A 26257-nucleotide genomic window follows, 5' to 3' on the forward strand; every position below is an offset into this window, starting at 1 on the left:
GGGGACTCCATTAACTTTCAGAGTGATGAAGGAGCTGCGCACACCCGTGAATATTGAATTCAAGGATTAATCACTGTTTAAACAGTGTGTTGCGAAGGATGCGTACATCATAAAAAATAACCATCAAACAGTAGAAACACAAATAAGACTTGTTGTTCCTGAGGCGAGTTCTTTGAGCTCTTCGGTCTAAAAGGAACCGTTCGTCTCTGAGCTGATGTCCTGCTTTAATAAAGTTAGCGTCAGCTGATCTGTGATCAGTTCATCAGTCTCCAGCTGAACCTGAACCAGCACAACTGACTGAGGAGGAGTTCATGTCAGACCGCTGACCTCTAACTGACCTCTGACCTCTGAGCTGTGTGTGGTGGTTCTCACCATTCTCAGACTGCCACCAGGTCTTCAGTCTGTTTGGAGCAAATGTGGTGACGACGTTCTCGATACGATGACCACTTGTCTGATCCATACGCTCGTCGTACTGCACTGTTGAGTCACACAAGAAACACTTCTTCTCCTCCTGGTTAATGAGAGACAGAAAGGGGAGCGATGAGGAATAAGGTCAGTTATGAGTGATGAGAGGAGTGATGAGGTGAGTGAGTGAGGTGAGTGAGTGATGAGGAGTGATGAGGTGAGTGAGTGATTAGAGGAGTGATGAGGGGAGTGAGTGATGAGGGGAGTGATGAGGAATGAGGTGAGGTGAGGTGAGTGATGAGTGATGAGGTGAGTGATGAGTGATGAGGTGAGTGGTGAGTTATGAGGGGAGTGATAAGTTGAGTGATGAGTTATGAGGGGAGTGATGAGTGATGAGGAGAGTGATGAGGGAAGTGATGAGTGGAGTGATGAGTGATGGCGAGTGATGAGGGGAGTGATGAGGGGAGTCACAAGTTATGAGGTGAGTCATGAGTGATGAGGTGAGTGAGTGATGAGGGGAGGGATGAGGTGAGTGATGAGAGTAGTGATGTGTGATGAAGGAAGTGATGAGGGGAGTCACAAGTTATGAGGTGAGTCATGAGTGCTGAGGTGAGTGATGAGTTATGAGGAGAGTGATGAGTTATGAGGGGAGTGATGAGTGATGAGGGGAGTCACAAGTTATGAGGTGAGTGATGAGGGGAGTGATGAGTTATGAGGGGAGTGATGAGTGATGTGGGGGAGTGATGAGTTATGAGTGGAGTGATGAAGAGAGTGATGAGGGAAGTGATGAGTGGAGTGATGAGGGGAGTAATGAGGGGAGTGATGAGTGGAGTCACAAGTTATGAGGTGAGTCATGAGTGATGAGGTGAGTGAGTGATGAGGGGAGGGATGAGGTGAGTGATGAGAGTAGTGATGTGTGATGAGGGAAGTGATGAGTGCTGAGGTGAGTGATGAGTTATGAGGGGAGTGATGAGTGATGGGGGAGTGACAAGGGGAGTGATGAGGTGAGTGATGAGTTATGAGGGGAGTGATGAGTGATGGGGGAGTGACAAGGGGAGTGATGAGTGATGAGGGGAGTCACAAGTTATGAGGTGAGTGATGAGGGGAGTGATGAGTTATGAGGGGAGTGATGAGTGATGTGGGGGAGTGATGAGTTATGAGTGGAGTGATGAAGAGAGTGATGAGGGAAGTGATGAGTGGAGTGATGAGGGGAGTAATGAGGGGAGTGATGAGTGGAGTGATGAGGAGAGTGATGAGGGAAGTGATGAGTGGAGTCACAAGTTATGAGGTGAGTCATGAGTGATGAGGTGACTGAGTGATGAGGGGAGTGAGTGATGAGGGGAGTGATGAGTGATGTGGGGGGGTGATGAGTTATGAGGGCAGTGATGAAGAGAGTGATGAGGGAAGTGATGATTGGAGTGATGAGGGGAGTAATGAGGGGAGTGATGAGTGATGAGGGGAGTGATGAGTTATGAGTGGAGTGACGAGGGGAGTAATGAAGGGAGTGATGAGGGGTGTGATGAGGGGAGTGACGAGGGGAGTGATGAGTGATGAGGGGAGTGACAAGGGGAGTGATGAGGGGAGTAATGAGGGGAGTGATGAGGGGTGTGATGAGGAGAGTGATGAGTGGAGTGATGAGTGATGGCGGAGTGACGAGGGGAGTGATGAGTGATGAGGGGAGTCATGAGGTATGAGGTGAGTGAGTGATGAGGGGAGGGATGAGGTGAGTGATGAGAGTAGTGATGAGAGGAGTGATGAGTGGAGTGATGAGTGATGAGGGGAGGGATGAGAGTAGTGATGAGTGTGGAGGTGAGTGATGAGTTATGAGGAGAGTGATGAGAGGAGTGATGAGAGGAGTGATGAGTGGAGTGATGAGTGGAGTGATGAGGGGAGTAATGAGTGATGAGAGGAGGGATGAGAGGAGTGATGAGTGGAGTAATGAGTGATGAGGGGAGGGATGAGAGTAGTGATGAGTGTTGAGGTGAGTGATGAGTTATGAGGAGAGTGATGAGAGGAGTGATGAGAGGAGTGATGAGTGGAGTGATGAGTGATGAGAGGAGTGATGAGAGGAGTGTTGAGGGGAGTGATGAGGGGAGTAATGAGTGATGAGGAGAGTGATGAGAGGAGTGATGAGTGGAGTGATGAGTGATGGGGGAGTGATGAGTGATGGGGGAGTGACAAGGGGAGTGATGAGGGGAGTGACAAGGGGAGTGATGAGTGATGAGGGAAGTGATGAGTGATGGCAGGAGTAGTGGGAGGAGTTATGAGGGGAGTGATGAGTGATGAAGGGAGTTATGAGGGGAGTCATAAGTGATGAGGGGAGTGCTGAGGGGATTGATGAGTTATGAGTAATGTTCTGTCAGTAATAAATGTTTTAACTGGCTGTGATGTTGCTGATCTGTTAAAAATCACGCTTTTTTATGTTGTTAATGAAGTTATGTTGATGGAGTGAAAAAAGCCTGACAGGAAGTACAGCAAGCACAAACTGCAGTTTTCTTCTTTAACTTAAGAATAATTTGATGGAAGATGTATCCATCTTATCGTGATTGGACACCTTCAGTTTGACATCCTCTGTTTTTTCTCCACAGAAACATCTGGACAAATTTCTGTCTGCTGTTACAGATCAGTGTTTCCTTATAGGGAGGTGATTTTACACAGGAAACACACACACACACAGACACACACATAAACACTCTTACACACAGTTTACACATAGGGTAAACTTAGTTCTCTGTGAAAGGGTGGGGGTGAGATCACTGTTGCAAACAGCAGAAATACAAAGTCATTCAGCAGGGAGTTGTGTTTGCAGATGTGTGTGCTGCATTGATTAATAAATAAAATCCTCAGAGACAGAAAACAGATTAAGATTTAAATAAAGGTAAAGTGTTACTGCCCGTCTGTGACTCACAGCTTCAACTCAAAAAGTTCACTGAAATCATCAAAACTAAACAATCTGAAGCCATTTCAACATGTTACTGAATAAACCTGATCAGACGAGCAACAAGTAGATTAGTAGTTTATTTACCTGTCTGTCGTATAGGTCAGGTGTTAATTTACCTGGAGGTGGCTGACGATGCAGAATGGTTCGGGTCGCTTCAGTCCACAGGTGGAGGTGGATGACAGTTGGTGGGCTCGACCAATCAGAAGGTCTCCTGTTGCCGGGTAACAGCTGCCCTCTGTGCACACATCACTGAGCTCTGGGAGGCTGACATCATCTTGGGCCCCGCCCACTGACACCCCAACCTCCTGAGCAAAGCTATACACCTGCAGAACTGAGAGCAGAGACTCTTATTGTGAAAGTCTGAACCAGAAGTTAAACATTAGTCGTTTTTGTGGGAACACAAACAGAGCCTGAAGAAGAAACCCTGATGTAACCAAGATGTTAACCATTGTCATTAAACTTGTTATCTCTGACTGCAGGTTTAGGTTTAGGTTCAAGTCTGACTCTGATAAGCCTGACTCTGTTTCGCCTGACTCTGATAAACCCGACTCTGTTTCGCCTGACTCTGTTAAGCCTGACTCTGTTAAGCCTGACTCTGATAAACCTTCCTCTGTCAAGCCTGACTCTGTTAAACCTGACTCTGATTAACCTGACTCTGATAAACCGACTCTGATAAACCTGCCTCTGTCAAGCCTGACTCTGTTAAACCTGCCTCTGTTAAACCTGCCTCTGATTAACCTGACTCTGATAAACCGACTCTGATAAACCTGCCTCTGTCAAGCCTGACTCTGTTAAACCTGCCTCTGTCAGGCCTGACTCTGATAAACCCGACTGTTTCTCCTGACTCTGATAAACCCGACTCTGTTTCTCCTGATTCTGTCAAGCCTGACTCTGATAAACTTGATTCTGTTAAGCCTGACTCTGTTAAACCTGCCTCTGTTGAGCCTGACACTGTTAAGCCTGACTCTGTTAAGCCCGACACTGTTAAACCTGACTCTGTTTAGCCTGACTCTGTTAAACCTGCAGACGTCAGATAAAACGACACTGAGGTGTTGAAGCTGTTTGATTGACAGGTCAGCGTGAATGACAACAACAAAGAAGAGTTTTTAATGCTACGTAAACAAATGTAAACAAACAAACACAAACAAACAGACTATCAGACAGCTGATTGGATGTTTGTGTAGAGATTTTAAATTATTCTTATTGTCAGATTCTGACAATAGCTGAGTGTGTGTATGATCAGCTGTGTGTGTGTGTGTGTGTGTGTGTGTGTGTGTGTCTGTGTGTGCGCGTCTGTCTGTGTGTGTGTGTGTCTGTCTGTGTGCGTGTGTGTGTCTGTGTGTGTGCGTCTGTGTGTGTGTCTGTGTGTGTTTGTGTCTGTCTGTGTGTGTTTGTATGTCTGTCTGTGTGTGTGCGTCTGTCTGTGTGTGTCTGTGTGTGTGCGTCTGTCTCTGTGCGTGTGTATGTGTGTGTCTGTGTGTGTGCGTCTGTGTGTGTGTGTCTGTGTGTTTGTGTCTGTCTGTGTGTGTTTGTATGTCTGTCTGTGTTTGTGTGTCTGTCTGTGTGTCTTATCACTGATAAGTTTCACTCACAGACGACTGATGCAGAGATTTAATCAGAGCCTGAACTAATCAAACAAACTAATCTGTGATCAAACATCAAATATTTGTCAAATCAGAAATTAAAATATAGTTAATCTGATTTAATTAATTTAATGAAAGTGATGAAGAACGACTCATTTAATCTCAAATTCTCTTCAGCACGTTTATTTTGCATTTGACTCATTTTGGATTTTAAGTCAAACCTATTTAATTAAATAATAAAAACATTTCCACATCAATAATACAGACGTGTGATTATTCAGATTATTCTGCAGATGACTTAATTGATTGTTTGATCTATAAAAACTGTGAAACATCTTGACAACAATTGATTGATTACAATCAATATGATTCAGTTTAGCGGATAAATTAAACTTTTAGTTTCCAAACAGAAGAAATCAAACTTAATTAAACTGACAGTTTCACATTTTATGAAGGAAACTGAACATATTATGTATTAAAGTATTAAAATAATCAAGTATATGGTGTGAACTCACCGAGCAGCACCGCGAGCTGAAGCTCCAACATGCCGCAGATCCTCAGTCTGATCCTGAATCTGATCCTCGGAAATAAAAACTGCTGCAGAGCTGAAAACAAAAGAAACCTGCACTTTAAAAACTCTTCAGACTTTCTGCGAAACCTTTTCAAACATAAAGATAATAAGACTTTTCAAACATAAAGATAATAAAACTTTTCAAACAAAAAGATAATAAAACGTTTCAAACCTTCGGACTTCGTGTTTAAACGCCTCAGTCTTTGTAATCCGCCACCGTTCAGACCGAGTGAAGCTCCCGAAACCCGCAGACCACCAACATCTCCTCAGAGGCGGACCCAGCCTCCTCATGCCACCGGCACTGACACCTCCGGACGACACATCCGGGCTGACTTTCAAAATAAAAGTGTGTCTATCAGTATGATTTATTCTGCACCAACAAACAGAAACGTTAAAAATATAAACAACATAAAAGAAGAAAATGTAAAAATGTCTGAAATCAATTTCATGAATCCACAACAGGAGAGAAATCAAAGAGAAGCTCTTTTAGTGATTTTATTATGATTGATTGATTGATTGATTGATTGATTGATTACATCACCAATCAATGTTTCTGTATGGATTGTTTATATTTCGTCTTATAAATATTGCTTTGATAATTATTTCTTTAGTTTTCATAAAAAGTCAGTTAGGCCTATCAGTTATAAAAAAACTCACAAACAATTTCTGTTTATACATTTCTGTTTATGGAAAAGTGATGATTCAACTGCTTTACATGCAAATTTAAAATAATTTGAAATTAATCAAATTCTTTGATCAATAATATAATCAATCAAATCAACAAACACATAAAACATGATTTCTAAAGCTCTTTTTAACACATTATATCCTGAGCCCCACCTTTGCATGCTTTTATTCTGAAAACAATCTTACCTCACTTCGTGAGTCTGAGTGCTCCTTCAATCACCACTACATGGCCAAAAGTATGTGGACAACCTCTCCACAGTGTTTGTCTGGTTCCAGTCTGCGTTGAGTGACGTATAAATTATGTCATGTATTATTGTTCTGTGTCTCAGGGTATTTTGTCTCAGTGTATTTTTGTGTCATGTGAAATTCAGTTCAGAACTTCCTTTGAAAAGCTGCTCAGATAAGAGAAACAACTGTCCACATACTTATGGCCAGATATTACTGTCTATTCATTGTGTTTATATATATATATATATTGTAGTTTATTGATTTCCAATCAGAAACATAACTATGAGTTTGACTGTTAAAAGTTCATCAAACTTTTTGTTTTTAATCAATATTCTCAGTTTGATCTGCAGATTGTAAAGTTCTGTATCGAAGCAAACTGGACCCGTTTAGGTTTCTTCAAACAAGTCACACAAATTTATTATTACAATTAACTGACGACCATCCCCCCCGCCCCAAGCCTCCACAGACAAAGACATTCCTGACCCCCCAGACACACACACATACACACACACCTCCCCCAAACCTCACCTGCAACAACAAAGAGGTGTGTGTGTGTGTGTGTGTGTGTGTGTGTCTGGGAATCTGACCCCCCACCTGAAACATCTGAAGACTCATTCATAGCCCCGGTGCATTCTGGGTAATGACTGAACATGCGGAGGCCTGCAGACCCAAGAAGCTCTCAGCCAATCAGAGATCAGCTCAGCTCATCCATCTGAGGGCAAACATTAACACCCCCCCGCCACACACACACACACGCACACACACACACACAGAAACTCTGAGGCAGTCTGCAATCTGCAAATTACTTCCATGTAGCACAAGTACCACGACGTTAAAGTACTACCACAGAGAAGAAATACTTTCATAGAGTAAAGGTACTTTCACAGAGTAAAAGTACTTTCATAGAGAACAATTACTTTCACAGAGTAAAGATACTTTCACAGAGAAAAAGTACTTTCACAGAGAAAAAAGTGTTACCACAAAGTAAAAGTACACCAGTACAGGAGGAATGATGGAGTAAACTTTAAAGATTTGAAGTTTGATCATTAGCAGACTGATGTAGTATTAATAATAACAATAATAATAATAATAATAATAAGTAACGTACACATAGTGAGTCTGTGAATATATGTCATACATTTTATAAATCAGATGTTTTTTGTGAGAAAAGAAATTCAAACTTTTCACATCGACAGAATACAATAAATGTTTGAGGAGAGTCTGTTAAATGTTGTGACGTCAGCTACAGACGAGTACTGCTGCTGTTCTCTTTGGAACCTTTATTAGCATGTAGATGTTCTCCATTCAGTGTGAGCTGAATGAGCTGTTAGCAGCCCGTCTGCAGTGTACTCATGGATGTAATAGATCACTCTGATGCTGAAGACTCTCAGGGGAGTCTTTGCTCTCTGATTTCTAGGAGGATTTGTAGACGTATATTCTGGACGGACTTCAGCGATGATGATGTCATCAGGAAGTGACGTCACACTGAATCTAAAACTGTGTTTTCATGTCGTCTCTCAGGAGGAGGACGCACATTTGTGACACCCTGACGACACTTTAGTCTTTGTACTCCTGAGTTTCACCCGGTCAAATTGGCGAGGAGCTTGTTGGTCCTCACTGAATGGAGCTTCAGGCATTTTTTAACCTCCACAAACGATGATTCAAATTAAATGTTCAACAAATCAAATCACTCTCTGCTCAAACTGGTCATCAACATATGAACCTGCTTCATTTTAAACTTTAATTTTGCTGGTTTTTAAAATTTTTCTTGCTGTTCAATGAACATTTCGTGTCACGGCCGGATAGATTTGTCTGTGGCATAAAAACACATCATCAACATTATATAGAAGACCTTATAGGACATTATATATAGTAACCAGTTGGTTAATGTCAGTCATCATCTCATCAGTCAAATGGGTTAGTAAGTATGGGTTAAGTGAGCAGCAGAAACACAGACAGGTGAGCTCAGTTAAGTTCATCACAACTTCAAAATAAACACAAGGTGGGTTCTGGTTCCGCTCCACAGAAGATGACTTCAGAGCCCCTGAAAGGTTTTGTCAACGTAGCCCCATAAAAGCATATTTCTTAAAAATTGGTGAATACTGTTTAAATATGGAGAAAGGGGTTACTACCAGAAGTAGGACAACAATGAACAGGATAGAAAATACCCCTGAAATGAGCCAAGAAAGCCGAAGCGGCTCTCCAGATCCGTTCGCACGTTCCAACGATGGACCTGTTACACTGCTTGTATCTAACAAACAGTATTCGCTTTAGCTTCTCATAAATCTCCCCTAGTGTACCCTTTTATTTAATTAATTAATATATTTATTTTAATGCAACCTGTAAATATTTTTTGTATGCAGAAAATATGTGGACTGCAGAAGAGTTCAAACTGACTTTGTATGCATATTTGACTTTTTATATGAACTGCTGTCCCAATAAAAAATAAATAAATAAACACAAGGTAACTTTCATGTTTGAGCATCTCTGTGCAACATTTTATTAATGTTTGAAAACATTACAGCAGACAGTTTGTTCAAAAGTATTTGGTGTATTTTATTGAGAAATATAACTAAACTTCCCATTATTAATTTCAAATGAAAATAAAAGCATGTTGAAAAAGTAAAACAGTGGGAGCACACATGCACAAAATCTCTAATGTGTTCAAGCTTTAATAAATGTGACTGAATCAGTTATTCAGAGTGACGGTGAGAAAGTAAAGATCAATAACATCATCTGAAAATAAAACATCAGCAGATCGTCGATGTTCATCAGGAACAACAAGGGTCCCAAACTAGAATCCTGAGGAACACCACATTCAACACATCATCAATACACCCATAAACTAATAAACTCATAAACCTGTATTGATCCAGATTCAACACATCATCAGTACACCCATAAACTCATAAACTCATAAACCTGTATTGATCCAGATTCAACACATCATCAATACACCCATAAACTCATAAACTCATAAACCAGTATTGATCCAGATTCAACAGTGTTTTATGTCTTAAAACGAAATATCAAAAAATACCAGACTGATCCTTAAAATGGTCACGTTTGTAGTACTCAGTAGTACTTATGATGCCCTGTGTCTCAGTATGCAGTACTCAGTAGTACTTATGATGCCCTGTGTCTCAGTATGCAGTACTCAGTAGTATTTATGTATCTCAGTATGCAGTACATTTACATTTAGGGCATTTAGCATATGCAGTATTCATTAGTATTTATGTGTCTCATTATGCAGGACTCAGTAGTATTTGTGTCTCAATATGCAGTATTCATTTGTATTTATGTCTCAGTATGCAGTACTCAGTAGTATTTGATGACCTGTGTCTCAGTATGTAGTACTCAGTAGTATTTATGATAACCTGTGTCTCAGTATGCAGTACTCATTAATATTTGTGTCTCAGTGTGCAGTATTCATTAGTATTCATGTGTCTCAGTATAAAGTACTCAGTATTTATGATGACCTGTGTCTCAGTATGCAGTACTCAGTAGTATCTATATGTCTCAGTATGCAGTACTCAGTAATATTGATGTGTCTCAGTATGCAGTACTCAGTAATATTGATGTGTCTCAGTATGCAGTACTCAGTAGTATTATGTGTCTCAGTATGCAGAACACAGTGTCTCAGTATGCAGTACTCAGTAGTATTTATGAAGTACAGCTGACGTGTACTTCGGCTCGTTTGGAGATTTCTTTTCGAAGTGAATCCACCGTCTCCAACAACGTGGATACTTCAGCTGCTTTGTCCTCTTTTCTCCTGATCAGCTGATGGATCTTCTCCTCTAGATCTGACAACATAGAAAACAAAAGATATACCGTACTACTGTACATACTTCTACTCAAGGTAATACTGCAGTACAACTGACGCTGATACTTCTGTTCCTCCCACTGTTCCTAGGGTTAGGGTAAGTGTTCCCACAATAACTGTCGTAAGGAGCTTTTAAAATGAAAATGTGGAATTTGACAAAATTAAACAAGATAAAGTATGAATATAATATACTGCATTATTATAAGTCTAACATTATTTAGTATTAATACTACATTAATATAATATACTGCATTATTATAAGTATAATATAATTTAGTATTAATACTACCTTGTATCTGTCTGAGTTTGTCTTCCACCTGTCTCTTCATCCTCTCCACCTCCTCCGTGATGTTCTTCAGTCGTTCTCCAGCTCCACTCTGATCCGGATCATTCTCACTTTTCTGCTTCAGAAGCTCAAACTGCTTCGTCACATTGTCCAGATCCTGTTGGACACAGACAGACTACTGTCACACACACAGACAGACTACTGACACACACACAGACAGACTGACTGTTTGTGTGTCAGTAGTCTGTCTGTGTGTGTGTCAGTATTATGTCTGTGTGTGTGTCAGCAGTCTGTCTGTTTGTGTGTCAGTAGTCTTACTGTTTGTGTGTCAGTAGTGTTGTTTAACACAGTGTCTGCAGTCTCTCGGGCATCTCTCGCTATCAGTCGGTTCTGTTCTGTTTTCTTCTTCAGGGCTTCGATCTCGTCCTTCAGAGCTTCAGCTCGACGATCCATCAGCTTCCTTTCGATGTCATCCATTTTGATTTTAATCTAAAACAGGACAGACAATGAAGCATCAGGCAGGGCTGAGGCCAGGTGACAGATATTTGAAATCTTAAAAATATTTTGGATCTTTACGTCTTGGACTCGATCTCTGGTCATGTCTCTGTCCGTGCTGGCTGCTTCCAGGTCGTCGTTGGCCTTGTTCTGAGCTTTCTCTGCTTTATAAATATTCCTGGTGATCTCTGTCACATCAATGTTCTTTGTCCGCTCCCTAAAAACAGGAAACACAGGATTTCTCCATGAAGAGAACCGGACTCTGTGTTTGAGTTAAAGTTCTGTGTTTGAGTTAAAGTTCTCTGAGTTAAAGTTCTGTGTTTGAGTTAAAGTTCTGTGAGTTTATGTTCTGTGTTTCAGTTAAAGTTCTGTGTTTCAGTTAAAGTTCTGTGTTTCAGTTAATGTTCTGTGTTTGAGTTAAAGTTCTGTGTTTGAGTTAAAGTTCTGTGAGTTAATGTTCTGTGTTTCAGTTTAAGTTCTGTGTTTCAGTTAAAGTTCTGAGTTAAAGTTCTGTGTTTCAGTTAAAGTTCTGTGAGTTAATGTTCTGTTTCAGTTAAAGTTCTGTGAGTTAATGTTCTGTGTTTCAGTTAAAGTTCTGTGTTTCAGTTAAAGTTCTGTGAGTTAAAGTTCTGTGTTTCAGTTAAAGTTCTGTGAGTTAAAGTTCTGTGTTTGAGTTAAAGTTCTGTGAGTTAAAGTTCTGTGAGTTAAAGTTCTGTGTTTGAGTTAAAGTTCTGTGAGTCAAAGTTCTGTGTTTCAGTTAAAGTTCTGAGTTTGTGTTTGAGTGTAATATTTCAACGTTTCCGGTTTTGCAGAACCGACAGATGTTGAGTGTTCTGTCATGTTTTCAGACACTGACTTCAGCTCCTGAGCTTTCTGCAGCAGGTCCTGGCCTGTCTTGGCGTGCTCCTCTAGGTTACTCAGGTTGTCCTGGAAATTGGAGGCGTTGGACAACAGATTATTGATGTCATTGATCATTGATCGAATCTGATCAGGTGATCGTGGCAGCTGGATGTCCAGAACAGCTCGGGCCATTTTTTCAATGTCTTCCGGAGGAACCATCTCATCTGTCAGGGCCAGAAACAGGATGAATAATGTTTCAGATGTTGAAGTATAATATCAGTATTTATGTTGACTCGTTAATATTGTTTGACTCATTAAAGCTGCTGTGAGCGTTGTCATCGTCGTTTTAGCTAACTTCCTGTCTGTTTTGCAGTTAGCAGTCCCCTCCCTCCTCTCTGCGTCATGAACAACCAGCAGTAAACCGCCTCTTTACGGAGATCCCTGTCCTGATTGGATAAAGTGGGCGGGGATACCAGAACATTTCTTTTGTCTGTGATTGACATGTCACTGACCAAACACTGTGTAACTGTGATGACGGTTGGAACATGAAGCTATTTAACCCTTCTGATGAACAACACCTTCAGCAGCTGGAAGTCGTTCTGTTCTCACCGAGCTGTCATTTCTTACTTTATCGACGGTGCTATGTTGTGGTTTCTTTCTTGTGACTTATTGTAAGACACTTTGGACAGAAGCGTCTGCTAAATGCCCTAAATGTAAATTTCTGACTGGGAGCTCAGTAAAATAAAAGCATGAGAACCTCCCCATGTGTAAACTGACCAAAAGACTGAACCTCAATGAGAGGCAGCAGCTGAACACTGACCCATCAGATAGTCTTTGACTCGCTGGATAAGTTCCTTGGTTTTCTTCTTCTCTCTCTCGAAGGAGTCCATGTTGTCGTTGATCCGGTCCTGCAGCTCTTTGGCCTGGTCTTTGGTATCTTGAGCCGCCTGTTTAGCATCATTGATCTGATGGAAGAAACAAGAACATTTATTGAAGAGTGAAACAGTGAAGTCCTGTCCATGTTATCAACAGGGGCTGAACTTTAATCAGTGTAAGAAAAAGTAGCCTGAGCTTCAGGTACTGATCGTCCTGTCTGTAATCTGTAATGCCGCAAAATATTCTGTAACTGTTTGAATTTATCTGATGACATCATGCAGCAACACGTGTTGAACCTGCCTTGTCGTTGGACTCCTTCAGTCTGGACGGGAGTGTGATGAGTCGCTCCTTCGCTCTGTCTGCCATCTCTGAAGCCTTCTGACCGACAGGAACTGCTCCATCACATTCTGGACCTCCACATCTTCTTTTTCCCAGATCCAGAACACACAGAGCTCCACCACATCCTGAGCAGTTCTCCAGACCTGCTGCTCCACAGACCTGCATCAGACCACCACACAGACCTGCATCAGACCACCACACAGACCTGCATCAGACAACTAGACCACCACACAGACCTGCATCAGACAACTAGACCACCACACAGACCTGCATCATACCACAACACAGACCTGCATCAGACAACTAGACCACCAGACAGACCTGCATCAGACCACCACACAGACCTGCATCAGACCACCACACAGACCTGCATCAGACCACTAGACCACCACCTGCATCAGACCACCACACAGACCTGCATCAGACCACTAGACCACCACACAGACCTGCATCAGACCACCACACAGACCTGCATCAGACCACCACACAGACCTGCATCAGACCACTAGACCACCACACAGACCTGCATCAGACCACCACACAGACCTGCATCAGACCACTAGACCACCACACAGACCTGCATCAGACCACCACCCAGACCTGCATCAGACCACCACACAGACCTGCATCAGACCACCACATACACCTGCATCAGACCACAGACCTGCATCAGACCATCAGACCTGCATCAGACCACAACACAGACCACCACACAGACCTGCATCAGACAACTAGACCACCACACAGACCTGCATCAGACCACCACACAGACCTGCATCATACCACTAGACCACCACACAGACCTGCATCAGACCACCACACAGACCTGCATCAGACAACTAGACCACCACACAGACCTGCATCAGACAACTAGACCACCACACAGACCTGCATCATACCACAACACAGACCTGCATCAGACAACTAGACCACCAGACAGACCTGCATCAGACCACCACACAGACCTGCATCAGACCACCACACAGACCTGCATCAGACCACTAGACCACCACCTGCATCAGACCACCACACAGACCTGCATCAGACCACTAGACCACCACACAGACCTGCATCAGACCACCACCCAGACCTGCATCAGACCACCACACAGACCTGCATCAGACCACCACACAGACCTGCATCAGACCACTAGACCACCACCCAGACCTGCATCAGACCACTAGACCACCACACAGACCTGCATCAGACCACCACCCAGACCTGCATCAGACCACCACACAGACCTGCATCAGACCACCACATACACCTGCATCAGACCACAGACCTGCATCAGACCATCAGACCTGCATCAGACCACAACACAGACCACAACACAGACCTGCATCAGACCACAGACCTGCATCAGACCACAGACCACAACACAGACCTGCATCAGACCACAACACAGACCACAACACAGACCTGCATCAGACCACAGACCTGCATCAGACCACAGACCACCACACAGACCTGCATCAGACCACAGACCTGCATCAGACCACAACACAGACCTGCATCAGACCACAGACCTGCATCAGACCACTAGACCACCACACAGACCTGCATCAGACCACCACACAGACCTGCATCAGACCACCATAAAGACCTGTATCAGACCACAACACAGACCACAACACAGACCTGCATCAGACCACCACACAGACCTGCATCAGACCACCACACAGGCCTGCATCAGACCACAGACCTGCATCAGACCATCACACAGACCTGCACCAGACCACTAGACCACCACACAGACCTGCATCAGACCACCATAAAGACCTGTATCAGACCACAACACAGACCTGCATCAGACCACAGACCTGCATCAGACCACAACACAGACCACAACACAGACCTGCATCAGACCACAACACAGACCACAACACAGACCTGCATCAGACCACAGACCTGCATCAGACGACCACACAGACCTGCATCAGACCACGAGTCCCTCATTGACCAATCAATATTCACTGACCTCATGAAATGATTACTGATCATTTTTTAATTGATCATTTTAAGGTTATTGGTCATTTCACAATGTCACTTAGTTCATACTGACCTTTCGGTTAAGGTCAACCACGCTGAGCTCTTTGACCAGCTTCTCCAGCGGTGCCAGGTCTCCTCTGCTGCTGCACTTGCTCAGTTTGTGTTTGACTTCCTGTCTGGTGTCCATGGAAACCTCCACAGCTTTGTTAGCATTTCTCACTCTCTTCTCGTCCAACATGAAGGCTCTATGAAGCTTCTGGATCTCATCCAGCAGCTCTACGACAGTATCAGAGGACAGTTAAAGCAAAAACCAAAGAAGAAGAAGAGGAGGTCGTACAGCAGCACAGTGGGTTCTGAGAGAACGCCGTTAATGAACATTAATTAACAGATTAAAGAATTTCTGTACGTTCAGTTCAAGAGAATCTGAGGTTCTTCTTCAGTTTCTGATGTTTGAAAAAAAATGATGCTTCTGTGTTTCCAAAAGAATTCAGCGGATCAAACAGCTTTTTAAAACGGGATTAAACTGAACTCTGAGCTCCAGTGCGTCCTGATCCTGAACATGACTTGAGTTCATCTGACCGGACGTGAATCAGACTGCAGGCAGACCAGGAAACAGTGTGAGGTACAAACTGCAGCTAACAGGCTTACAGCAGTAAACTAAAGGTTAACTATGATATTTAGAATGATGTCACTCTTCCTTTATGTGTGCTCTGATCTGAACTTCTTTTGGGTGAATGTGCATATTAGTGCATGTGAGTGTGCACGTGAGTGTGCACGTTAGTGCATGTGAGTCCCTCTCTGTCCTCCCTGCGTCTGTTTCAACATAGCAGAAAGAGGAACCTGCAGATTTGGACGTGGGAGCGTTCATGACAAGAAGTGAACGTGTCATCTTGTTCCAGATAAAACGAGTCTGACAGCAGCATTCATAAACTTCTTTCTCTTAGTAAGTCTAAAGAACAACTTCTCTGTACCCTCCACGTCTTCATCTTCACTGTCCAGATCTTCAGACACTTTCTGCTTTAGGTTGTTCAGTAGCTTCTTGAACTCCAGACGAATGTTGTCGATTTCAGCATTGAGGAGAGGAGACGGGTCGATCAGGATCACATTCGGGTCGATGGCGTCTTTAAGCTTCCTGTGAGGACACATAAAAAATGTTACATTTTTTAGATCTACTGCAGTCACACAAGAAAACATAACAGATAACCCAGTGATTATTTTATATAACTGCATCAGGACAGGACAGACTCTGTCATTCAACATAAGATCTGTCATCAAAACATCAAAACTCACTTCATCCTCATGACATGTTGTTGACGTCGACCTTGTTTGGCGCTGGTTTATAATCGACTACAGATCCCTGCATACATTCCTCATTTTATTCTAAATAAATCTGTCTGAAGTCTGACTGAAACTGAAAGCAACACAAAAAAGTTTCAACATCTGAACAGGTACACGTTGAACTGAAATGGACTTGAATGAAATGTGATGTGTGTTTGTCGAGTCTACAATCTGTCATTTGATTGGTGCAACGTTTGTGTGGGCGTGCACTAATATTTGGTCGTATGACTTCAGTTGGAGCAGATCCACAGATGTAAACACGGCAGCAGCAGCAGAGGAAGGCGCCGCTGTGACTCCATACAGGGGCTGATGTTACTGATCTGAGTTCAGTGAATGATGCACATCTTCAACAGCAGAGAACTGATGGATCAATGAGGACGATCATCAACATCCCAGTCTGATCATATTGATAATCACTCCCTCTGTTTAGAGGAACAACGAGCCGTGTTCAGCTGCGTGATGAGATTATAACTGAATGTGTTGAACAGATCTCAGAATGAACTCAGTTCTTTACGCTCATATCTGCAGAACTCACCTGATCATTGTGCACAGTTTCTCCACCTTCTCCACCTTTGACAGGGAGAGTCCCGTCAGGTTGGAGAGGCTGTCAAGCTTGGAGTGCATCTCCAGCATCCCTTGTCGTCGGCGACTGTCTCCAGTCCGCAGGTCGTCACTGTGGCGAGGGATGAAGGTTCTCATCATTAGGGCGGCTCGCTGGACGTCGGTAACGTCTTCGGCCCAGAGGGCGGTGCAGGGGTGGCACTGCTTGCAGGCTGGAAACGTCGAGTCGTAACCGGGGGCACACTCGTCACAGAAAATACCAGTGACTCCGATCCGACAGATACACTCGCCGGTTTCTGGGTCACACGATGGACGCTCGGTTCCCTCCATGTTACAGTCACAAGCTGAGAACAAGATGTGAATTTATTGACATAAATTATGTGACATAAAAGGGTTAAAAACATCGTGTTTGTGTCTTCACTCACAGATACACTGCAGGTCTGGATTCCCAAAGTGATTCTCTCCACATTCATCACATTGTCTTCCTCCAAATTCAGAACGACACGGACACTGTCCTGTCACCTGAACACATCACCGCTTCAATCAATAATTGTTTTATCATCAACTGTTCATCTACTTATTTTACTGTGTGTGTCTGTCACGTCTGTCTTTGTCTCTTACTCTGAAACACTGGTCTGGAAATACACTTTATACTAAAAAATAAACAAATGACTGATGAAGGATCAAACATTTTATCCCTTAAAGCAACATTATGGAGGAAATGAAAACCACTGACAGTTTCACACCGCTGTCGTACTGAGGTGACGCTAACGTAACTGCTAACTGCTGCTAACTGTCTCACTATTTCACCTTGATCGTTGTGGTTTTGCAGAATGTAGCAGCGCAGGCTGTGGCACTCTGACACTTTAGGTTGTTTTTCAGTTTTGTATTTGAGCTCACGTATTTGTGCATGGAAGTGACAGTCTGTCTTTTAAGACTGTTTTGGTGGTTTAATGAGAAGTTTTTGAAGGGTCGTCCTGTTGGTGATATACAATAGAGGTTTTAAATTCCCCCACAACAGGTCTTGCTGGACAAATTGATCTTGAAAATAACTTTCAGGTGGGTGCTTTGTGTTTGTTTCCTGTCTGTAATTACAGTTATGTTTAGTAGATTTTTACTTCACAGGAAACCACAAATATATCGTTAGTTAGTTGTCCTAGTGACAACTAGTTGACTCTCCCCTCTGCTCTGCTTTCTGCTAGCATTCCCCACTGGTCCCCCGCACTCCAGATATGAAAATCAGTGGTAGCTGTAAAGAAACTCCCCAGATCCATGCCGACACCTGAGACTGAGCCTGCTAACTTCCTGTTTAGCCATCTTCTAACTTGAATGTTGATAAAATGATTTAATGGTAATTGTAATTTTCTTGGACTGGACAGATCAAATTCTGATGGTAAATCAGATCATTTCACTGCAGTTTATCCCCCATTTTATTGTTGCTTCTTTCACACTGTAAACTTATGGGAGAAAGTCTGTTTGGGCCCCGGTTTACAGTGCTGTTCCTGCGGGCTCTGCCTCTGTCAGAGGCGTTAAAGGTCACTAACCCTTTTCTAAGGTAAATTGTTTTCATTAAACCTTCCAACATGTTTCACTTTAATCTGAACACAGAAACTTTGGTTAATAAATGCAGAACTCTGTGGGTGGAGGTCTCGCCTTGTTGCAGATGTTGGAGAAGGCGTTAATAGGATCACAGCTGCATGGCTGACACCCCGACGCTCCGCCCAGGTTCCAGTAACCGTCCTCACACTCGTCACACAGGACGCCCTCCACCCCAGTCCTGCAGGGACACTGTCCTGTCCTCGAATCACAGAAACAAGGACTCCCCAGAGGACACTGAGTCACTTTAGTCCCCCGCCGGTCACAGGAGCATTCTGGGAAATACACAGTATGTCATATACATAATATTTCATTTTTGTGTTTACTGTTGAGGTTGAAAGAAACAAACTCCATGTTAACACCAGGAGGGGTTAACGTTGCATCGTAATCCTGGGAGCAAAACTGCTCCTGCTAGAGTCATCTGAGGCGAGGGGTCATACTGGCTGCTGATGTTTAAGATTTATGATACAAGTGACTAAGCCACGTCACCCACAACAAGAGACCAGGACTCCATCCTGGAGCCAGGCCCCGGACGTAGGCTTGAGTCTGAACTATAAAAAAGAAAGAGTTTCAATTCTCAGACAATGCATGCTGGGAAGTCTCCCTACTTAACATACTAAGTAATCTGTGCTTCACATGATCATTGTACTGCACATTTCATTTGATTAGTGCAAACAGCTCCTTTGATTTTCACTGGCAGAGGTTCAAAACATAAAAGAATAATTAATGACTGTTCAAAAGTAATACTGAATCTAAGGTTACAGTGTTGGTGGTACCAAACACCTGTTCTGTTCTGTACCGTCCAGTTTCACGCTGCACACTGATCCAATACTAAGAGGTGGAGTTAAAACACTGCAGCCCAGTGATTGGTCAGTCAAAACAGCCAGTCGTCTCTTCTCTGTGCTCTGATGTAGTATTTCCCATACAGTCTTTCCTCAAGTGAAGATGTTTCCTTATTGTAAGAAACAACCACAGGTGTGTACTGTGTTTGTAGAGAGTGTGTGGTCGAGCAAAAGAGAGAAAATGGTGGAGCATAAGGAGTGAGTGGTCGAGTGAGAGTGAGCGAGTGGCAGAAACCAGAGGTGAATGCGAGCTGAGTGGAGGACTAAAGGTCAGCAGCGTATTACGACTTCAGATCTCGTCTGTTTGTTCCCAGCTGCTGGAAAACTGAAAGTGGTTGCCCTGGTAACAACCCCACCTACTGTCCTCCACAGAGCAGACCTGGTGTTAAGGTGCAGTTACCACGGTTACGCAGGGTTCAAGATGTATTGTACCTTTGGTGGAAACACATCTTCAGTGTGGCAGTGGAAAAGGAGCTGGACCACTTCCTGTCTTTACCTTTGCAGTCCTGGTCCAGGGCGTTGCCGTAGTAACCAGGTTTGCAGTCATGGCATCGTGGTCCAAACGTGTTGTGAAGGCAGCGCAGACATTCTCCCGTCAGGCTGTCACAGGCGTTGTGGTCTCCTGGGTCGATGTTGTTGTTGCAGGGACACTCGTCACAACTGGCACCTGGCAACGCCAGGTTGCCATAGAAACCAGGACTGCATCTGTCGCACCGAGAACCTGAAAGAGTCACGAGGGGACGAGGGTGAGCTCTGACTCACCTGAACACTGACTCACCTGAACACTGACTCAATGAACACTTACTCACCTGAATACTGACTCAATGAGCTCTGACTCACCTGAACACTGACTCAATGAACACTAACTCACCTGAACACTGACTCACCTGAACACTGACTCAATGAGCTCTGACTCACCTGAACACTGACTCACCTGAACACTGACTCAATGAGCTCTGACTCACCTGAACACTGACTCACCTGAACACTGACTCAATGAACACTAACTCAATGAGCTCTGACTCACCTGAACACTGACTCACCTGAACACTGACTCACCTGAACACTGACTCAATGAGCTCTGACTCACCTGAACACTGACTCACCTGAACACTGACTCAATGAACACTAACTCACCTGAATACTGACTCACCTGAACACTGACTCACCTGAACACTGACTCAATGAGCTCTGACTCACCTGCACTGACTACAGGTGAGTCAGTCAGTACACTGAGATACAGGTAAACTCTTACCTGTATGCCCTTTCCTGCAGTTACAGGCCATACTGAGCAATTGTGGGTTGTGTTGGCAGGAAGTGGCAAAGAATCGTCCGCTGTTCTGAACGTCTGGACACAGGCAGGGCTGACAGGGCTGTCCTGAGACAGGGTTACCATAGTAACCATCCACACACCTGCAATAGCAACAGAGGTGTGTAATTAGAACATGAACAGGATTCTGCCATGATGTACACAAACACTTAACATATATCACAGTTTCATCTGATAAATATATATACTGTGTACATATATACATACACCGAATCAGCCACAACTGATCAGACCGAGTACACCCCCTCATCACAACAACACTACCCGATGGCAGTGGCCCCCCAGCAGGACAATGTGCCCTGACACACAGCAAACGCTGCTCAGGAACAGCTCAAGGAACACAATAAAGGGCCCAAGGTGTTGACCGGGCCTCCAAATTCCCCAGATCCCAATCTGATCGAGCATCTGTAAGACGTGCTGGAGCAGGTCTGATCCATGGAGGCCCCACCCCCCAACATACAGGACCCAGAGGATCCACTGTAAAATGCCCTGGTGCCAGACACCACAGGACACCCTCATAGTCCTTCACAATATTAGGTGGTAGTCATATATATATATATATATATATATATATATATAACCTGTCACAGTTTGGTCTAATGTATATGTATATATATATTTAACCTGTCACAGTTGGGTCCGGTGGTGTGCTCCCTGCAGTTCAGACACCCTCCGGTCTCTTCGTCACACTCCTCCGACAGTCCGTTACATTCACAGGCTCGACAGAACGGGAAACCCCAGAATCCCATCTGACAACGATCACAGCGTCGACCGGTTACCTCTGAACGACACGCACACTGACCTCTGATCTGATCGCACAGCTCCGACACTGAACCACGAGGGTCACACTCGCATGCTGCAAATACCACAGCAGAGAACATATTAGCATGGACAGCTTTAAAAAGAAGAATTCAAGTGTTTGTAGAATCCGGTTATGAGAGTTTCTCACGTTTGCAGCCGCCCAGTCCGAATCCAAATGTCAGCGGTGCACAGGTATCACAACAACGGCCAATCACATTGGGTTTACATTGACAGAGTCCTCCCAGTTTACTGCAGTAAGGTCCAAGAGAGCCGACGACATTACACCTGCAAGCTGACAAAAGGTACAAAGATACAATGAAAACAGGAAAAAATACACAAAAGGATCAAAATAAAATTAGAAACCATATGTTTAGAAACTAAATGTTTAAAGTTACACAGAAATGCAGTGTTTTGTGTCCAGTTCAGTTGGAAACTTTCTTTCTCAATGTGTGGAACTGAGAGAAGGTTCAGGTGTTGATGTGTTGAACAATTGTATTTTTAAAAAAGTATTTTCTGTCTGGCTCGGAGTTGTACTGGTTTGGCTGTGAAAACCAAAGATGTCTTTTTCCAAACCAAAAAGAAAAGTGGATGATGAACACAAACAGTTTCAAGACAGGTGGATATCACAAAAGGTTCTCGTGGAGTTCAGTTGAAATGCTATCTGCCTGATATTCACGGAAAAACAGCGTCAGTACTCGACTAAACACGGAGAACAATATGAGAAGAACCAGGGAGACAAGAGGAAACAACGAGCCACGCAGCTACATAGAGGACTATCATCTCAACTCTTTTCCATAAAGCGAAGGAGGACGCTGACGCTGCACGTGAAGAAAGTTATGTGGTGAGTGAATTAATTGCCAAAGCAGGAAAGCTATTCACCCAAGGGCCGTTTCTGAAGGACTGCATGTTGCAAGTCGCTGATATTCTATGTCCAGAAATGAGATCTTCAACAATATCTCTCTATCGGCAAACACAGCGGCACAACGGATTAACGAGTTAACGAGTGACATTTATGAACAGTTACAGAACAAAGCCCAAGTTTACTGCATACTCTGTGGTGCTTGATGAAAGCACAGACCCGACCGACAGTGTACAGCTAGCCATTTTCATCAGGTGTATTAATGACAAATTCGAGGTGACAGAAGAGTTGCTGAGTTTGTGTCTAATGCATGACCGGACCACAGCTAAGGATCTACTTCAGCAGCTATGCCGGGGCCATTGAGGGGGCTGGTTTGCCGTGAAACAGACTGGTAGGCATTCCCACTGATGGAGCCCCGTCTGTGACAGGCAAAACAACAAACTGGTAGTGTTGGTACAAAGAAAGTTAGAGGAGGAAAAAGCCGAGCCAGCAGTTGTTCTGCACTGCATCATACATTAACAGGCACCGTGTGGCAAATGCTTGAAATTTGAATGTTTTTGATGGCATGTCTGTTGTCCTGAAAAGGGGTTTAGAGCACCGCCAGTTCTTGGTCTTACTTAATTTACTGAGGTGCATTGGATCAGCAGGGGAAGTGTCTTAAAGAGATATTTTGAGTTAAAATTAATGGAATATGGCAGAGTGGATGTTCCCGAACTTGATGATCCAAAATAGATCATGGATCTTGCATTCCTAGTGGACATGACACAGGAGCTGAACATCCTGAACCTGGGCCCTGGTCACCTCATCACAGCGGCTTTATTGTGTTTTCATCTTGAAGTACTTACGAGTTGCTCCGTTGTGGATTCGTGCCGACATGCTCTTCACGAGTCCCTCACAGACTTCTGGTATTGACTCCTGGGGACTGAGCTCGGCAGCCAATCCAATGCAACGAAAGCTGCGGAAAGCGTCAAGGTCGCTCTGGGAGCAGAAATCTTGGACAGACTCGATATTGGGAATCAGAGCCATCTAAAAAATACAAAAGTAAATAACTGAGCAGATCATTGCAGAATGTGATGTCTGTTGGATTGACACTGTTGAATGTCTTGTTTTCGCTTCTTGATCATGACATGAGAAATGTGATGAATGGTCTCAGAGTCACCACAGCAACAGTAATAGTAACTGCAGCTCCACATTCACTGCTTCAACACTGACACACCTGCTGAGCTATGATTGGACAGCTGCTGTTTGGGGGAGGGGTGTAGTAAACTGTCAGTCACTCTGAATGAGTTTGAGTTGAACTGATGAAGACGTCCTCACCGAGTCGATCAGGATGTGTGAACTGGATGAGTCATCAGATCCGGGTTGTTTGTTAAAGACAATGTCCACAAAGTACTGACCGCCTGTGTTCAGGCACACAGGAGAGTCCAGAACAGCTCCTCTAGAAACAAACAACAACAACAGGAAATGATATGACACGCAAGCCCAACTGGGTTAAGGTGTGGCCTTCTGTGATCACATATATGACATATAATCAATAATCATTCCTACAAAATAACTCTGTCTGTGCTTACCTGTGCGACCTCTAGTGGTCAAATGAAATCTGTCAGTGGAGGTGGATTTGAATAAGTAGTTTTTGTGTCTAAAGGCTGATTTATGGTTGAACATGTGCACTGCTGTGTCAGTGCTGCTGATACAGTAGCACCCCAGAAAACACATCAACATCTTTGGCTCACAGCTGTGTCTCTGGACCAGACAGAGTGAACAGGCCAAGTGTTTGTAGGGAGGGCTGCCTCTCCAAACATACCAAGCTTGAACACAGGAGTTGGTTTCAGCAAGCCGATGATTGCCATTGGACAGCCCCCCCTTCAGACATCTGGATGGACCGCTCTCTCTGGCCCAGAGACACTCCAGCAGCCAGCCGGTCAGGAGGGACTGCAACAGTTGTAGTTACCAGGAACACTACAGGTCACAATCCCACTGCTCAGCAACAGAGGAGAAGCTGGAAAATACCAGGCTACCAAGCAAACCAAACACAGTTATGGTCTGTGTCACTGTGACATGATGTTACATCTGTGAAAGTGCACGTCAGGCGACTCTACACAGAAGCATAAATCAAGCTTTAGTCTAAACAACCTTTAACAGAGAAGGCAGAACAGAAAACAGCTGTACGAATTTTGAAACTGTGATAAATATTCAATCAGTGGTTCAAACATGTCCCAGTGTTCAGGGTTAGTGATGTGAATGAACAACCCGTATAGAGTTACCTGGATTCATCAGCAGACGTGAACAGTGAGTGAGTGTTCGGCATCTAACACTGTCAGCACAGAGCACACAGCCACAGCACTGAGCAGTCACTGCCGTGCCGTGTCGCCAGTTCAGACTGAGGTACGTTTGTGATGGACATTTTAGTTCATTGCTATGGCAACGGCGGCACATGAAGATGCAGCGGTCTGAAGCTCATCCAAATTATGCTACAATTAAAATGTTTTGACTGTCGGCTTCATTAGTGAAACACATGCTGCCTGTAAAAGATGCTGCAGATGGTGCTCACAAAGTCAAAGTGGATGGACAGTGTTTCCCTGAGGACAACGAGGGTATGTTCGGACTGAAAACAGCCGGTCGTTACACAGAACACAGATGAAACCTGTTCTGGTTTCTCCAGTTTGATTAACTGATTGTTGAGTTTGAAGGTTTATCACCAAAACACTCAGAGGTTTGAAACACAGACACACAGACTGGGTCAAACCAGGAAGTCAACACAAAGTCACAGAACCACAGATGTCATCTGGATTCATCCTCTCTGTTGTTCTCTGACGGCCTCTCACCTTGAGTTTCCGGGAAGGATCAGTGTCTTACTTCCTGTCGGGTCAATGCTGCAGCCGCCATCACCCAGCGACCCTGTGGTGATGCTGACTGAAGCCAGCCAATCCGACGGAGCCTGCAGAGGAAGATCAGGTGACGTTATAAAACAGGAAGAGGATTTTCACTGTAAAGCAGCCAGAAAGAAAAATCATCGTTCAGGTAAAGTAAAATTCACTTCAGTATTAAAACAACCATTTATTAATACATATAATGGATATATTTTATAAATAAAAGTTAAATGTATTATTATGATTATAATTAAACAACAGTCATTAAGATACAACTTTAAAAGTAATTGTTAAGACTAAGCTGAAGGTTGTTACGTTATAAAGACAGTTTTCTTGTTAAATGTCAATATATATTATATTATATATATTTGTTGATGAGCAGATGAACATCAGGTTGTAGCTTACTCTGGTGCAGTGATGGAATGTAACTTCGTACATTTAATGTACAATGTTGAGGTACTTGTACTATACTTGAGTATTTCCATTTTCTACTTTCTACCTTCTACTTCCACTCCACTACAGTTATTTGATAACTTAGGTTACTAGTTACTTTACAGATTACATGCTGTAATCACTTTTTAAATATTTTTTTGATCAGCAGTCAGATTGAAAAATAACTGATTTTGATAATCAGAAAAATGTTGAAGCCAGGTCAATAATCAGTCGACCCACAGTATTTACATACGTGTAAATATATATATCAATTACTTTTAATTGTACTTTTGATAATTAAGTACCCCTAGCCCTAATATCAGATACTTTAAGACTTGTACTCATATGAGCGACTTCCACTTTTACCAAAGTAATATTTTAACCCCATATCTGTACTTTTTCTTGAGTCTGACTTTGAGTACTTTTACATCACTGCTCTGGTGCAGCTGTGCAGCTCGACCAAACTACTCATTAATAAACAGAAGATAGATACATTTTTCGGTCAAAATAAAAAAATAACATCTGAAATAGCTGCGGTCAGTAGAAACTTTATCAGTCAGTG

At 43.4% G+C, this 26257-nt stretch overlaps 2 protein-coding genes across 2 annotated transcripts in view; both read right to left on the reverse strand.

Moving 5' to 3' along the window:
• The window catches only part of lamb1a (laminin, beta 1a), a 35526-nt gene extending 29772 nt beyond the window's left edge, over nucleotides 1–5754 (reverse strand). The window contains exons 1-4 of the mRNA XM_084365403.1: nucleotides 5673–5754; nucleotides 5445–5534; nucleotides 3463–3677; nucleotides 373–511 (exon numbers count right to left, since the gene is read on the reverse strand). Of these exons, the coding sequence (XP_084221529.1) occupies nucleotides 373–511; nucleotides 3463–3677; nucleotides 5445–5475 (385 nt within the window). The 5' untranslated portion in view covers nucleotides 5476–5534; nucleotides 5673–5754. The remainder of the gene's footprint in view (nucleotides 1–372; nucleotides 512–3462; nucleotides 3678–5444; nucleotides 5535–5672) is intronic.
• A 3194-nt stretch (nucleotides 5755–8948) lies between these two features.
• Nucleotides 8949–26257, reverse strand: part of lamb4 (laminin, beta 4) — a gene marked incomplete at its 5' end in the record, with an annotated part of 39271 nt that continues 21962 nt past the window's right edge. The window contains 20 exon segments of the mRNA XM_084363102.1: nucleotides 8949–10218; nucleotides 10528–10681; nucleotides 10843–11013; nucleotides 11101–11236; nucleotides 11876–12083; nucleotides 12680–12824; nucleotides 13036–13233; nucleotides 15140–15349; nucleotides 15352–15419; nucleotides 16038–16198; nucleotides 16940–17309; nucleotides 17391–17487; nucleotides 18619–18836; nucleotides 19900–20124; nucleotides 20659–20816; nucleotides 21358–21589; nucleotides 21683–21826; nucleotides 23239–23419; nucleotides 23711–23831; nucleotides 25219–25331. Coding sequence (XP_084219228.1) covers nucleotides 10079–10218; nucleotides 10528–10681; nucleotides 10843–11013; nucleotides 11101–11236; nucleotides 11876–12083; nucleotides 12680–12824; nucleotides 13036–13233; nucleotides 15140–15349; nucleotides 15352–15419; nucleotides 16038–16198; nucleotides 16940–17309; nucleotides 17391–17487; nucleotides 18619–18836; nucleotides 19900–20124; nucleotides 20659–20816; nucleotides 21358–21589; nucleotides 21683–21826; nucleotides 23239–23419; nucleotides 23711–23831; nucleotides 25219–25331 — 3450 coding nt within the window. The 3' untranslated portion in view covers nucleotides 8949–10078.

This window comes from Pagrus pagrus (assembly GCF_965226575.1).
Source record: "Pagrus pagrus genome assembly, chromosome: 10".
Classification (NCBI taxonomy): domain Eukaryota; kingdom Metazoa; phylum Chordata; class Actinopteri; order Spariformes; family Sparidae; genus Pagrus; species Pagrus pagrus.